A 15119-nucleotide genomic window follows, 5' to 3' on the forward strand; every position below is an offset into this window, starting at 1 on the left:
GCGTGCTGGCACATTAATGAATTCTTTGAGGGGCTGAAAATTCTCAAACAGTGAATTAGATTATCGTATATTAATTCAAAAGCACGACTAGTCGTAATATACGCTCGAAAATTAATGAAAACACGGTATAGGCATCATGTTCGAGATTTGACGTATCATAACCCAAAATAGCGTATTGTTGACACGGAAACTTGCGTTGCGATAGTTAAGGGAGACAAGGGGCCAGTAGAAGGCACTGAGTATGGTTATAAGGTAATAGAACACGTGGCCATGACTGTAGTAAACAAAATATGTTACCCAGTATTAGGGCCCTATAGCACGAATTGATGTGTCAGTGTTTCAGGGTGACGCGCAGTGGAGTGCTGAGCACTGTGGCGCACCGGCCTCTAACAACTAATAGATATATAAAACATTAAATTAAGTTTTTTGTAAAAAAAATATCCATCAATCCATCTGAAATGGATTACTTGGCTTGCAATAAAATATATCTTGTAAATTTCAAAATCATGTTCCATATACATTTTCGTCATAAAATGAACTCAGTGTCAAAAATAACTTTAATATAAACTTTTTAATTTTCTTTTTTATTTGTTGTTTATTAAGAAAATTGTAATTACTGTATATTTTTATAAACTGACCTTTCTAGAGATTTTTCTTAAAACATTAATATCTGTAACATACAAAATGTTTAAAGTGTGTCCCATTAACGTGTACATATAAGAACATACTAGCTTTTTATCTTCATTTCAAGCAAAGTTGTCGTAAGAAATAAGCCTGTAGCTAATTAATGATGAGCGTTGAATATCAAAGGCCTCGCTTCTTTTTAAATAGCTGCATGGGCTGCATACATAATGTATTAGCGGTAAACCTTGCGATTCAGTAGACATTGTGTCGCCGTATATAGTACACTTATCGGTATGCCACTGTGCACTGTACTTTGTATGTTAATATACTACATAAATTAAAAATGGAACGGAATAGACGAAAGAAAACAAAATTTCAAAAATGGAACGATAAAAACTAAGCTTTTTACTGCAAATGCAAATGAGGTTTTATATTTTTTACCAAATGTATTTACGTGATTTGATGCCGTGTAAATAGTTCATATGCCTTCTGATAAAGTACAAATTTAGTAATTATATTGCGAAAAAGACATCTGCTAATGTGATACGAAAATTGCTTAGAAGTCGGGATATCTTACTTTTCTAAGATTATTTTATAATTGCTTGGAATTATCATCTATTGCAGTGTTATGTGGGTTTAATAAGAAATACGATTATTTAAAGTATTAACAACACTGCAGGACGTTAAGGTGAGTTTCAGAAACGAGAATTCTTGACCTTCGTGCCTTCGACCTACGGGCTATAGTCGCGCCCTTATGTAAGGCTAATATTCCAATTGATATCTCTAGTTACAATCTCGTCTGGGGAATGATGTATCGAATGTCTTATTTGACTAGAGAATTAGAGATGCTGTTGACCAATCATAATTAAACGAAGCGTATTATCGGTTATTTTTAAAAATAATGAAGTATTTCCAAACCACTTCGACTTAGGAGCCCTCAAGAAAAGAGCGTACCATTCTTAAAAGGCCGGCAACGCACTCGAGAGCCCTCTGGCATTAAGTGTGTCCGTGGGCGGCGGTATCACTTAACATCAGGTGAGCCTCCTGCCCGTTTGCCCCCTGTTCTATAAAAAAATAATAATAATAGAAGAACCAAAAAATCAACGACGAATTGCCTCGATCACGCTTAATCCCTGCATTCTCTGACATATACATACACATACATAAGATCATTTAGGTATCACTTATTCCACGTCAATCAATTCAAACCTGTAGGCATCCCTACTCATCGGCAAAGAAGACAGAGGGTGTAGGCCGAGAGAAAAAGCCGGCGTAAAAAAGCAAATCATCAAACAATATTTAAAACAAATATATCAAATTAATTAGAGGTAGCCTGCCCGGCACTAGTCCCAGGCCCTTTTATCAACTAGATAATCAATAACTTTATAGTAAGCCTTTTTACACAGCTTTTCTTTAATACATTTCTTAAATTTATTAAAAGGCAGGGATAAAAGAGCCTCTGGGATTTTATTAAAGAAGAGTATCCCTTTTCCCAAAAAAGAATATATCCGTAATATGTATTTTTTTACAGTTGGCAACCCAAAGCAGCGGACGGGTGGAAGATGTCTCCACTCTCCGTGCGGAACGTGACGCGCTGGTGCGTGCGTTGGCGAATGAGAGGCAACGCGCGGCCAGTGCGGCTAGAGCTCACGATGCAAGACTTGCAGAACTGCATGGAGTCATTGCTGAGTTGGTTAGGCGGCGAGCGACTGATAAACGGGCTAAGGCCATACCTGAGGAGGAAGTCTCTGGTGAGTTATAGACACGATAGTAGAGTTGGCCTGGTGTATAGTGCACTTCTCAACCTGAAGGTTTTCTGATGGTCTTATGTGTGCAATTATTGCTCTTAAGGTAAAGGAAGGAGTGAGAGGAGGATCGTGAGGAGATCGGAGTACCGCAGACTTAAAAAGTGGCGTGTCAGGAACTGAAGACTGACCTACTTGTATATTAAAAATTATGACCAAACAGTTACAGAAATCTGCACCATGATGTCAATGTTTAATTTTTGTACGTCGCGATACCAAGGTTGCGATATAAACTCTTCGGATGTAGAGCTTCATCAAAAATTGTATACAAAAAGGATTGGAATTTACAGAGATAGCTAATACCCAATTACAGGCTGACTCAGCTTGCGCTTGCCACATGAAAGCTTTCCGCGAACCCTGCAACCGACCGAATCTGTAGTAGAACCTTAAAAGACCGAGTCACTGACTCGCTTCAACATCCCATCGGCTACGCAGCGAGTCGAGAAAACGCCTCCTCGCGCGAAGCAGCCCCCATCAAGGGCTATATAGACCGCCCCCGTACCTACCGCCCTGAACAGGGTGCGAACAGATACACCACCCGAAGGGGGCACATGCCCCGAACGGGTTTAGGCATCCCCCTCGCGAAGGAGGATGTTACAAAGACGACGACGACTGCCTTCAACATTGTAGTTGGGTGCGTCAGTTGCTTGTAATGATTTTGTCTCGAAACTTAATAGTATATTTTAATTTTAGATGAATGTGAGTCGACAACACAGCCGGCTGGTGAATTAGACGCAGACATCGATTTATCTAGGACCGACCAGGTAATAATGATGTAGATTGTAGGCATATGTATATGCACACTATATCTTCAAACAATACAAGGCAAACCCAACTGTTTCAATACAAAAAAAAATCCTCGGTCTAATACAAACTATTTACGTAATTAATTAATTCAGTCGTGTATCGCATACCTTCAAATTATAACACAAATTACCAGAAAATAAATATATTTAATGTAACTAAAAAAATACATAATATAAAAACTCTGGTATCTTTCATTAATATCTTTGTTATTCTTCCTGTATATTTAAATATTCAATGGATCTTAGAATTTATTAATCACCCCTTAAAAAGAATTAATTAAAACCTATATTGAATATATTTGCTCCAAAGAATTTTTTGGCAAGAATTAGCCGCAAATTTCTAGAAGATAACCCTTAAAAAAACTGAGCCAAACTAAATAATTAAAAAACATTATAAATAAAAATTGATAAATAGAAAATTGGTTTAATTTCGTTTAAACAAGTTTTGTCTGTCTGTACATAGCAGTGTACTTTTAATGCCGGCAGTATTTACTCGCTGTATATTTATTCGTTGAGCGAGGAAAGCATCTCTAGGGTTTTTGGTTTACGCGACTAATACACTAACTAACTAACTAACTTTCTACTGTCATGTTTTGCTTTGTATCAGTAAAACTGGTTGTGAATAAAACCAATGTGTTCATTTTATGTTTTACTGTTTATTTTATATAGATGTATCTTTGTGTCAGAGATGTATCTTTGTATCAGTGTTGTGAATATGTATGAATGTGGTAAATCACAGAACAGATATTTATTTTATTTTTTACTTATGTAACTTTAGTGACGTTGTGGTTTATGACATTTTCCTTTGAATTATTGTAATGTAGAGGGAGGGTAAAACTTGGTGAGTTTCTTGCCCGTTCTTCTCAGAGCAAGGCCTCCTGATAGTTTTGCGAACGGATGGCGTAGTTTTGCTCTTTCGCGAATTTTGTAAACGTTTTTAAGCATGCCCTAAGCACGCATCTAAACTGAACAAACAAATTTTGATTTTGATTTGATTTTGTTTCCTAAATAAATAATAAAAGGAGCTTAAACACGTATCGTACTTAGTAATTCTTACTGTCTGACGAATGCTGTATAGCAGTAGCTCAAATGAAAATCGCATATCGGGTTCATATCCCTTATTTAAATTCGTTTTTCAGAATGAGAATTCATCGCTTGTGAGTCCAGCTGAATTACCGACGCCCCAGGACCCAAAGGAGCTTCCAGAAGATAGCGCTAGTACCAGCACTAATGATATCAAGTAAGAAATCGTTGTGATTACGAAATTGTCAATGCTTTGTACACGCTAAGTTGAGCTGATTATAAAACGTGGACTAAAGATTTGCTAGGTTACCTAGAAGTTCACTTATATTGAAAATAATATATCTAGTGCAGTGTAGTGTCAGAGAAATTTGGACTTAGAAAATACTGTTGTCTTCGTTTCTGACAATGTCTGAATGATGATGAAATGACTTAAATTATTGATATTCAAATAATAAATAAGAAAAATAATTATTAATAAAAATTTCACCAAATTGCAAAGTTGCGAAATTGAACTAATTAGGCAAACATCGATTAACACGTATGAGTACACTTAAAAAATAATACTCTCATTTTTAATTCCGTGGAATTGCCTTGCACATTTTTCAATACGAGTCTTAACATCTGAGTCTATACATACATTTTATTTGTTAGTGAATGTATCCATTTTATTAAGTATATTATTCAACTTTAAATTAGTAGACAGTGATGTCAACTATAGAATAAAATCAAGTAATTAAAGTTAATTCGATATATTGTATATATATCATCCCTGAAGTCGAAGGTTCGATCTATCGAGAAATCTAAGGCCTGGACTTAAAACGGTAGCGCCACTGACTTATTTATTTCAGAAGTGTAGATTAAATGAATAAATTATATTGTTTGTCTTCAGAATTCAACCGACATTAGAAGTCTCACCACCACAAGATTCAGAGAACTGTTCCAGTTTGAGGCTATCCGAGAGGGATTCAGAGATATGTGTTACAACAGCCAGGTATCGTTTTATCACTCGGGTTACCAATACCATTTATGTAAGCTATTTAATATATCTGACGACTACATAGTCGGGGAATTATTTAGAAAACATTTATAATAAAAAAACAGGTATAGTTTCATTGAAATGTGTTTCACTGGGAATAATCGAGTTACGGTTTAATGGAAACATTTTTGTATTATAATTATTATTAATAAATACAGTAGTGCTACCACCCATTTCATGACTTTAAAGAGGAGTCAAGACGATGTTATTAGGAAATTTTCATTTCTGGGAAAGTGATTTAATAGTTTGTGATGTCTCCATTATTCGTGTAAAAAAAACAATTTTGTGTTTAGATGTTGCCAGTACAGCCGTGCTCATGGTTCAAACAACAGCTGTCAAAGAGAGAGAGGTTCACCAGCGCTTCTACCGCCGTCTCCTGGTAATAATTATTATTGAATTCGCCGTCTATATTTATAAATATTTGCATTTCCAAAGACAATATTTTCTATGGTCAAAGGGACATAGACATTTTTTTATTAAATTTCTTTTGCAGGACGTTGCGAGTCTCGTCAGGCGAAAATCGCGTCCCGGGTTCGACTAAAAAAGACGTCTGAGACTGAAACCAATCAACCAATATCTAATGAAGAGGTTAGCCATTTTGAGTTAAGAATAAAAATACAGAACAGGGAGCAAACGGCTTAATTAATCTTAAGTCTACCGCCCATGGACACCCAATTTCACCTGGCTCGCGAGTGCGTTGCCAGCCTTTTCTTGTAGGACCCTAAGTCGAATTGGTTCGGAAAAACTTCAGTAGACAGCTGGTTCCAAATAGCGATGGTGTGCGTCAAAAACGGCCTTCAATCACGAGGGATCTGTTTTTTTTTTAATTTCATGGCGTTAGTTAAAACTGTATGCCACTTTCAAGTAAAAACGGGGGATCTTTGATTTTTTTATTTGGTGATGTGTAAAAAAAAATTTACTTTTTTACACATATTAACCACACATTCTTTATGTCTTATAGACATTTTTTATGATTTCTACAATAAATTATTACGTATATATGTACTATACCACATGGAAAAGCTCTATATATTAGAGGAATAACATCGCTAGTGCGTTCAGGGTATGACGTCATCGCAGTCATCAGTGTGCACAGCCCCAGAAGGTACAGATTCAGGGTTGACAGTCGAACAGCTAAATACTGGTCACATGAAAAATTAATAATAAATCTGTATGTGTGTTTCAGTGGTGCGTGGAGGCTGCAGAACGGCTCGCCTTAGATGTATGTGCTCAGGCCGATCTTAGAGAAGCTCTGGTCGCCGCTAACCATGAAGGTATAACTGAGTAGATTTTGACAAAAAAATACTTCGATAATTTTTTATTTTTTATTTTGAACAGATTTTTAAAGGTTCCTCCCGATTTGTCTGTTGTTCGTTTTGTTGTTTGTTGTTGTTCAAGTATTACGTAGATTTACTGCAATTTATAAATTGTCAGCAAAAATAATCTTTTTTTTTTAAATTTTTTTTTTCGTTTTCAAGCATAGACAATGTGGAGGTAATATGTGTAAAAAAGTTAATAATTACTGTTAACGAATTTCACAAATAAGAAAGTCACTTAACGTAAAACGTAATGGCCTCTGTATATAAACGAAGATATTAACCGCGAACACACAAAAAAATATATGTGGTCGAATTGAAACCTCCTTTTTTGAAGTAGTTTAAAAATAAATAAGTTCTTGAATTTACCATAAAAATAGCGTCTATAAGTTTGATAGTATCATTTTTATCATTTATGATTGAACCTTGAACCTGAAAGGGTCCACCCCTTTTGGTGATTATCCGTTTTTAGATTAGTGCTGAAAAATACATGCAAAATTCTAAAATCTCTCAAAGCGGATTTTTTCTACTTTATTTAAGATTATATTATTTTTCATGAATATATTTTTTGTACAGACTCTTAAAAAAACGCTTCTACAATTAAGCGAGCGTTTGTAGGTTTTTTAACAAATTGTACAATTCTCATTTCTAAAAAAGTTTTTTTTTACAAATATTTATACATACTTGTTACCTGTTTTGTGTGTTGTACACATACAAAAAGTGTTGTATTAAGTGATATAAATCCTAGTATATAGATTTTTATACAAAACCCCATTCTACCAAGCTTCGTTTGTTTCAGAAGAGTCAATAACCACTGAACTATGGCGAGCGCGTTGCGTTCGTCTTGCGGCTGAATGTCGCGTTCTAGACGCAGCCTTACATAGAGCTGTGGACACACAACATCGGTAAGGTTTAATATCATATTTTAATTCTCTAAAAGCTGTCACTTTTTTATTTAATATAGACTAATACAGAGAAGGCTTACCAGAAGTTTAGTGATGCCGCCGCCCATGGACACACACTGCCAGAAGGCCCGCAAGCGCGCTGTCGGCCTATTAAAAATGACACGCTGTTTTATGGAAGGACTCTAAGTAGAATTGGTCCAGTCCCGTTATATCAGAAACTACGACTTCCTTCTCCCAGCCCGTTTTTTGCCTTGAATTATTATTAGCTAGCTGCAACAAAATATTACTTATAACCACCAAAAGATGGCGGTCTGTTACTATTTTTGAGAAAATAATGTTTAATACATTAGTTATATGCTTTTGAGTGCTTTATAGGGATGTATATTTAATTCCCAATTGTAATAAACTATTACGACAGTTTCATGTGTATCGCCGAGACGAACCCGGGATCGAGTTAAATTTAACGATTAAAGCTACTATTACAGAAATAAGCAAAAGATATCTTATTAAGGTAGGTAATTTACCAATGTATTTGTAATCTGAAATTGATGTATTTTAGATTATCCTGCGCATGCGCAATGCACGAGTCGTCGTCCGTAGTATTGTGCTCCGCGTTAAAGGCCGCAGATCGGGCTTTGGAGACCTACGATGTGTTGCTGGCTTTGGCTGAGACGCAAAACGATACAGATAGTCCAGAAGTAAGGAATGTTTACTCTATTTCTTTTTCTTCCTTCTATTAATGGAAAAGTATTAAGGTCTATTAACTTATAACAACATTTTTAATACGATTATTGATCCGATTATATGAGTTTCTATATGTGTAAAGAAAAAGAGTTAAAAAAAAATTAAAATCTTAGCCATTAATGAGTCGTTGTTGAGATTTAGTTAGGTAAAGTTAGATGCATTTTTATATATAGTTCTTTTGTGCATTTCTTGCCAATAGTTACGTCCTCCATTAAGACTTATAGTGAGTGTTTCTGTGCGTGAACTATTGTAAGGCAAGGTACAGCATCAGTCTAACCTCTTTTTGTTCCCAAACTAACAATTTCTCCACATCCTTACGGCTGACGTCATTTTGTGCCTTTCGTCCTAATAAGGAGCACTACATTGAGGTATGTACTCAGGACTTAGTATAAGATTATGGGTCGAGGGCCACTGAACCGTACTTTGTGATATAGTGGCAGTACAACTTTTTTGGTTTGGGCAATAGATTTTTATGATATTATAGATTTCGTGAGCGTTTCGTGAGCAAGTGTTAAATGAAGCCACGCTAGACCAAAAACCTTTGAAAATCGCTGCATCATGAACAAATTCTACATGCACATGATCTGCCAGCCTACATTTAAGCAGTGTGAGAAACAGTAAGTAATTTAACTAATTGATTTAATTTCAGCGCTCTGCAGCTGAAGGAGTGGCACGTCGGTTGCTGCGTCGCCTTGAGAGCGGACCTGTGTGGGGTCAGGCGATGCTGTCCCCGGGACCGTGGCACGATCATCAACAGTAAGTATTTCGTACTCTATCGGAATAATAGATAACAAAAATATGCTACGTATGTAACACAAATTTATTCGGATGTTGCCAATGTGTCAATTACTATACTCTGATTTTTAATTCCGTAGAATTCTGACAGTTATCATTTTATGACATGTCAGAGATTACAAACCTTTTTGGCCGGACACAAATTTCAATACGAGTCTGAACATCTGACTATTCATACATTTCATTTGTTAGTGAATGTATCCATTTTATGAAATGCTCTACATTAAAAGTGGGTTTACGGCGAGTGATAATTACGTCCCTTTTCATCATAAACAGTAAAAAACGCACAAGTAAAGATGACATAAAAAAAAGATTACTAAACATGGAATTAAAAGGCTAAAGAATAAGATAAAATAATTCAATTTAATTCGATTTATTGTTCGTGATATTTTTGTATTAGGTCACTTGAGTAAGTAAATATTAAGATTTACCTTTTTGCAGGTAAACATAAAAAATACATATCATTTTATTTTATTGCCCCAGTCCTGGGGCATTTTTCCGCTTTTCGATGGAGAACTTTTTAAGTAGCAATACTTATGACATGTCAGAATTCTACGGAATCAAAAATCAGAGTATAACTCTTAACCTGGATGACAATACCGATTAATTAAAAATCTCGAAACTCCTTTTAGAAATAATACAACGGAGGAAGATCTAGACCCGTGGAGCGAGGAATGTGAAGTGCGTCTGCGCAGACACGCGGCGCGACTCAAAAGAGAAACCGTCGCTCTACGCGCATTGCGACCGCCACCACACATGTATTCGCCGCACGGTAAGATAGCTTTATCTGTGTGTGTGTACAATTATGTATATTTAAATTTGTAACCATTTTAATCTATTACTGGTGTTACATTCTTATGTAAATTGCTAAATAGTTATATACAGAGCAGTGGCTGAATACAGGATATTAAAATTGTCGTCCCTAACTCAGTCCCTAGGTTTAAAATCAGCAATATTTTCCAAAGTTCTTCAGCCAAAACCAACCTAGGAGTTCAGACACCTCTCGTTCGAATTCTTCGCGATTTTAACGGATTGAACCTAACTCGCTGTTTTGCTGATGATTTTTCTGCTTTACCAAAAAAATTCTGGTTATTTTAATTTATTTTATTTCATTGTGTGCTTATTTTATCTTATATATGTTTTAATTGTAGTTTTTTTGTAACACGTTCACTACAATTGTCATACTTTAGATGATATATAAAATAAAATACGTCGAAGATTTAGTACTATGTATGATGTAGTAAACTAAATAAATAAATCAAAAACCTATTAATTAAAATAAATGTAGAATGTTTGGTCCCTGTGCATTTCAATTCTGGCTTCATCGCTGTTTTGCGATACTTATTCGACTGAAATCTCACGGCGCAAGAGTCTAGGGGGTACAATATAAAAGTTGAAGAAAATGCTATATTTTTGCCGTTGAACGTATGAATCAACGGCAAAAATATAAACCGTTTTCAGTTGATATCGGTTCAGCAGGCGCAGCTTAGTTAGTTAGTTAGTTAATTAACAGCCTAGCCGTTTAACTAACTGCCTGAAAGAGATTAAGCTAGTTGATTAAACAGCTTGGCAAATGGCTTGGGTCGATGACGTTTCATTACTTATCGAGCCTGTTGACTGTTATTTTTTAGATTTAATTCCACTTTCTGCCAATCCAATACTAATTAAGTTAGTTCGATGCGACATATTATATAACATAATACACACGGTTATCGGATGCCAAAACTACAAACTCAATAATAAATTAATTACAATTTTATTTATAGTATATACTAATTGTGTCATTTGTGAAATAAACATAGATATGGAGGAAAGTGAGGAAAATCCGGTGGAAAATGGATTGTCAGATATGGAGGCAGCTGTCATGATGCAGGTGAGATTAAATTAATTTATGAGCTTAATAGCTATTTATAAAGTATTTTGGATAAAATTATCATTTTTCATAGCTATTTTTTAAAAGATTTCTTTTTATTATTATTAAAATTTTTTTATTAAAATGTACGTTACTATCTGCAATAAGAAATAAAAAAATAGTTATATTAATATTTCTATTATATAGCTATTTTTAAGTTCATTTTGGAATGTTTTCTAACATAGTTAAATTACCTAACGTACGTTAGCCACAATTAGTTTTAACTTTAGTTTAAATTAAAGTGATTAAATTAAACGATTCTGATTCAAGATTCGAAAAATTACTACATACTATATTAGAATAAGGATTTATTATACTATTTATATTACGTAGATAATAAATGAAAATTATTTGGAAATATGTAGTATGTGTTTATTCTGTCTTGTGTTTTATTAGAAAGTTAACTTACAGTATTATTTTGTTTCTTTAAATCAAACTAACTGCAGTACTGTCAAGTTTAAATAAACATTTCTGCAGGAGGTACTGCTGGCTCGGGAAAATAGGGTGGTAGAGCGAGCTGCGTCAATACTACATAAGGAGAATTCACAACACAAGGTATGTGAAGAAATATTCTACCCTCATTACTATTTATTAGATAAACATGCCTACCCGCATAACATTTATTAATTTAACTGAAGTCTAAATAAACTCCTTTCAAAACATTTCAGTAGGAATGAGAAATATTTTTTTTATTACAGTTAACCAGATATTTTTTTATTTGTTTGCGCAGTGCAATTTACATGTAGGAAAGGCAATTTGAGTTTATCCATGGCGCCAAAATTTTATATTAAATTACGACTACTTTCGAATAAAATTTATTTGAATTTCGAATTGCCCGCCAATCCATAGATAATTAAACAGACTATAAAATTATATTGATTTTTGACGTGACTTCTTTAGGTACATGAGGGTCAATCTTTTAGGGAACGTCACGAAGATGTGTAGCGTTTTTGTCGAAGAAAAGGGAGAGAGCGATTGAGACTGATTGAAAGAGAATGGGAAAGGGAGATCGGGAAAAAATACACGATTTTTTTATTTATTTACATGACAATTAGCACGAATACAGTATGTAAGCAGTGTGAATATAGATATAGATACAAATGCATGGAGTGATCATATACTGGTACGCTTCTGACTTGTCTGACATTTTATTTATTGTATGAAGGCTCTTAACCATTTACCATTATATTACTGAATTGGATGTATGGCCTGGTAGCTGAAGCGAACGATAACCAGAATTTTTGCATTTGAATCACGACGAAAAATCTATTGGTGTAATATATTTTTCGTGAAATTAAAACTGGCATACACAAAAAGAAAAAGTCAAAGAAACGGAAGAAATCTCTAATAATCTAAATATATTTACATAGTTCAAAGTAAATAGCAATATTAAATTGCAGTAAAATCCTTAAATACATTTTCATGTAATATTTTAATTTCAGAGCGACGGATCACGCGGCCGTCGCCGTGCAGAGAGGGAGCGACACTGGCTCGATACACAAGCGTCTGAAACTGATTTATAAACTACCCACAAATTATCACACGAGAAAAAAATTTTGATTAAAGTTATTTTTTATTAACTTTTCAGTATTTCCGAGCAGAATTTATAGAATTTCTGATATTCTGGAAAAAATATAATTGGTAGACGAAAAGTTTTTTCCCCTTCTTACATATATGATTAAAACGAGACAACGATTTAGCATCACATAGAAGTACAATGTAACGTGTTTAGTTTAGATTAGAAACTGCTAAATACATAGAAAGTAAGGTAGTTTTTTTTATTTTGATTTTTTTATTTATTAATATTAATAAAAGCAATATAACATATCTTTATGTGCATTTGGTTAAAAAAATCTGTGTTAGAGATAAAAAAAGATATTTTTGAAAGCGTAAATATTGCTTAAGTGTAAAAGAGATGCCAAATGCTTAAATGCCTTATTGCTGTCTCACTCTCGCATGAGTGAAATGTATATTCACACTTTTAGGCAATAATTTTGGCACGTGACTGTATAAAACTATTGTGTGTTCTAAACATTTTGAAAATAACATTGACATAATATTTAACCAACTTTATAGTACGTTTATGAATAAAACTGTGTCACCCATCCAACCACTTATCAGTGGCAAGTGTTGCTTAACGTTAAACGCTGTTTTAATATTACCGTCTCAAAATTATTGCACACAAGTATAAAAAGTGCTTTGCGAATATTAAAAGATTTAAAGTTTTTAAAAAAATATATTTTTAATAAAACATTTTAGGCTAAATTTTAAAATATGTAAATATTCATTGAAAATAAACTATGCATTTATGTACTTGCTTATTGTTGAATATGCAGAGTATATGCAATTAATCCGTGCACATAATATGAAAAAATCTCAGTGAAATCGTAATTTTTAACGAGTCTACGACAATGTACGAATAACAATACAATAGATTATTAATTTCAACACGCCTATGCATCCATACAAAAAATAAAATAAAAAAATGTTTTACAATTGCATTATCACTACACATAATAACATCTTACGAGTTAAGTGTGTGTCAAACTTGTGGGTTACCCGCCGTAGATAGCGGTATCATTCGTAAAGATTTTTTTAACTTCAAGTCCTGGAATATAAAATGTGTATAATAAATACTGGAATGGACCTAAATCACTCCCTTGCGGTACCCCAGGTTTTTTTACTGTCAATATGGAACGTTTATTTTGTTATCATACTCTAAATATTCGTTTGTGTTAAATATAACTCAAGGATATTTGAGATCTGTCGAGCCATTGATTCCATTAGCCATTACTTTAATTTAAATGGACAAGTACTCGGTGCCACACTTTGTCAAATGCCTGAGCAGCATTTGAAAGACAGTTTAAAGCATCGTGCTTTTGACTTGACTAAACCAAATTTCACAATTACAATTATATTGTGTAATTCTTACAATATTTCTACTAACATTACTCAACTCGTAAGATAATAGAGAAGAAGAACTCGTATCAAATCATTTCAGATACATAGGTACCCTATGTATGTTCTGTTAAGAAACATCTGCAGAAGCTTTCAAAAAACTAGGCAAGCATACTAAAGGACATTGCTCTTTAAGTTCTGGCCAATTGTATTGTCATTCGTATGTATATCGTCGGCCGTAAGAATGTCAGTCATTTTAGAAGAATAGATTTTACGATGTTTAACTCAGCTGTAGTAGATAAACTGTTACAACGGAGCTTACGGTTGCTTCTTTTGAAATATCTCAGTAGAAATTTTATATTATGACACCTTTTCCGGGGTTTAATGACGTGTTCTTTTTTAATATAAAAAAAAAAAAAATCTCTCATGAATGCATTTAACTATAAATTATGTGATTCCCAAGGATGGTTCAGGTGTATGATTCATTGATGTTTGTAAATCTACTGTAGTATATCAATTATTAATAAAATCTCCCTAATCTACGCTGCCGGAAAAGCTATTAAGTAATTTTTAATTTACTATCTGAAGTATTGTAATTAATATGATTACGTATCTAAACAATGGTTTATAACCGTAGGCTCTGACTCGTGTATGTATGGACCCTTTATGTATGTACAGAATGCGATGGTGCTAGTGTAGGTAGCTAACCAATATAATATTAATAATCTAACCCTCTTTTATTTATCCAAACCCCTTTATGAGCTACGCTCTGGACCAAAGGTACGATCAGGACTTAGAATTAGTCTTTCAAATACAGGTCTTTCTTACAGCCTTCAAAATGCCCAAAGCGGGATTCGTACATTACCAATGTTGTTTACATGGCTAATATAACTGGTCTCAAAGTCAAAAATCATTTATTCATATAGGTAACATAATGTACACTTATGAACGTCAAAAAAAATACATTAAATTAAACTTATTCCGCCATTCTTTTTAATCGCCAAGTTTTTTTACACAATGTTTGTAAGGAGCTGCAACCATTACGCGGTACGCCATGTTCCATATGACATTTTGAGTAATAAAGAATAATAAAATAAATTAAAAACAAAGATTTGTCTCTCTTGAAAGATTTGTGCCTCTATCAGCAGGAGGCATGGTGTAATAGGAGCACGCACTTACATACTCGTGAGAACAACACGCAAATACGTGTATTATGAAGTATTCAATTATTAGGCGATATTCTATTAGATATACC

At 34.0% G+C, this 15119-nt stretch overlaps 1 protein-coding gene across 1 annotated transcript in view; it reads left to right on the plus strand.

Moving 5' to 3' along the window:
- Window positions 1–14591, plus strand: part of LOC110996153 — a 32282-nt gene extending 17691 nt beyond the window's left edge. Inside the window, exons 4-17 of the mRNA XM_045633074.1 lie at window positions 2156–2375; window positions 3123–3193; window positions 4375–4475; window positions 5148–5249; window positions 5588–5673; window positions 5788–5882; window positions 6481–6568; window positions 7410–7515; window positions 8075–8213; window positions 8909–9015; window positions 9687–9826; window positions 10857–10927; window positions 11444–11521; window positions 12409–14591. Of these exons, the coding sequence (XP_045489030.1) occupies window positions 2156–2375; window positions 3123–3193; window positions 4375–4475; window positions 5148–5249; window positions 5588–5673; window positions 5788–5882; window positions 6481–6568; window positions 7410–7515; window positions 8075–8213; window positions 8909–9015; window positions 9687–9826; window positions 10857–10927; window positions 11444–11521; window positions 12409–12489 (1485 nt within the window). The 3' untranslated portion in view covers window positions 12490–14591. The remainder of the gene's footprint in view (window positions 1–2155; window positions 2376–3122; window positions 3194–4374; window positions 4476–5147; window positions 5250–5587; window positions 5674–5787; window positions 5883–6480; window positions 6569–7409; window positions 7516–8074; window positions 8214–8908; window positions 9016–9686; window positions 9827–10856; window positions 10928–11443; window positions 11522–12408) is intronic.
- The last annotated feature ends 528 nt before the right edge of the window (window positions 14592–15119 follow it).

This window comes from Pieris rapae, chromosome 22 (genome assembly GCF_905147795.1).
Source record: "Pieris rapae chromosome 22, ilPieRapa1.1, whole genome shotgun sequence".
NCBI classification, from domain to species: domain Eukaryota; kingdom Metazoa; phylum Arthropoda; class Insecta; order Lepidoptera; family Pieridae; genus Pieris; species Pieris rapae.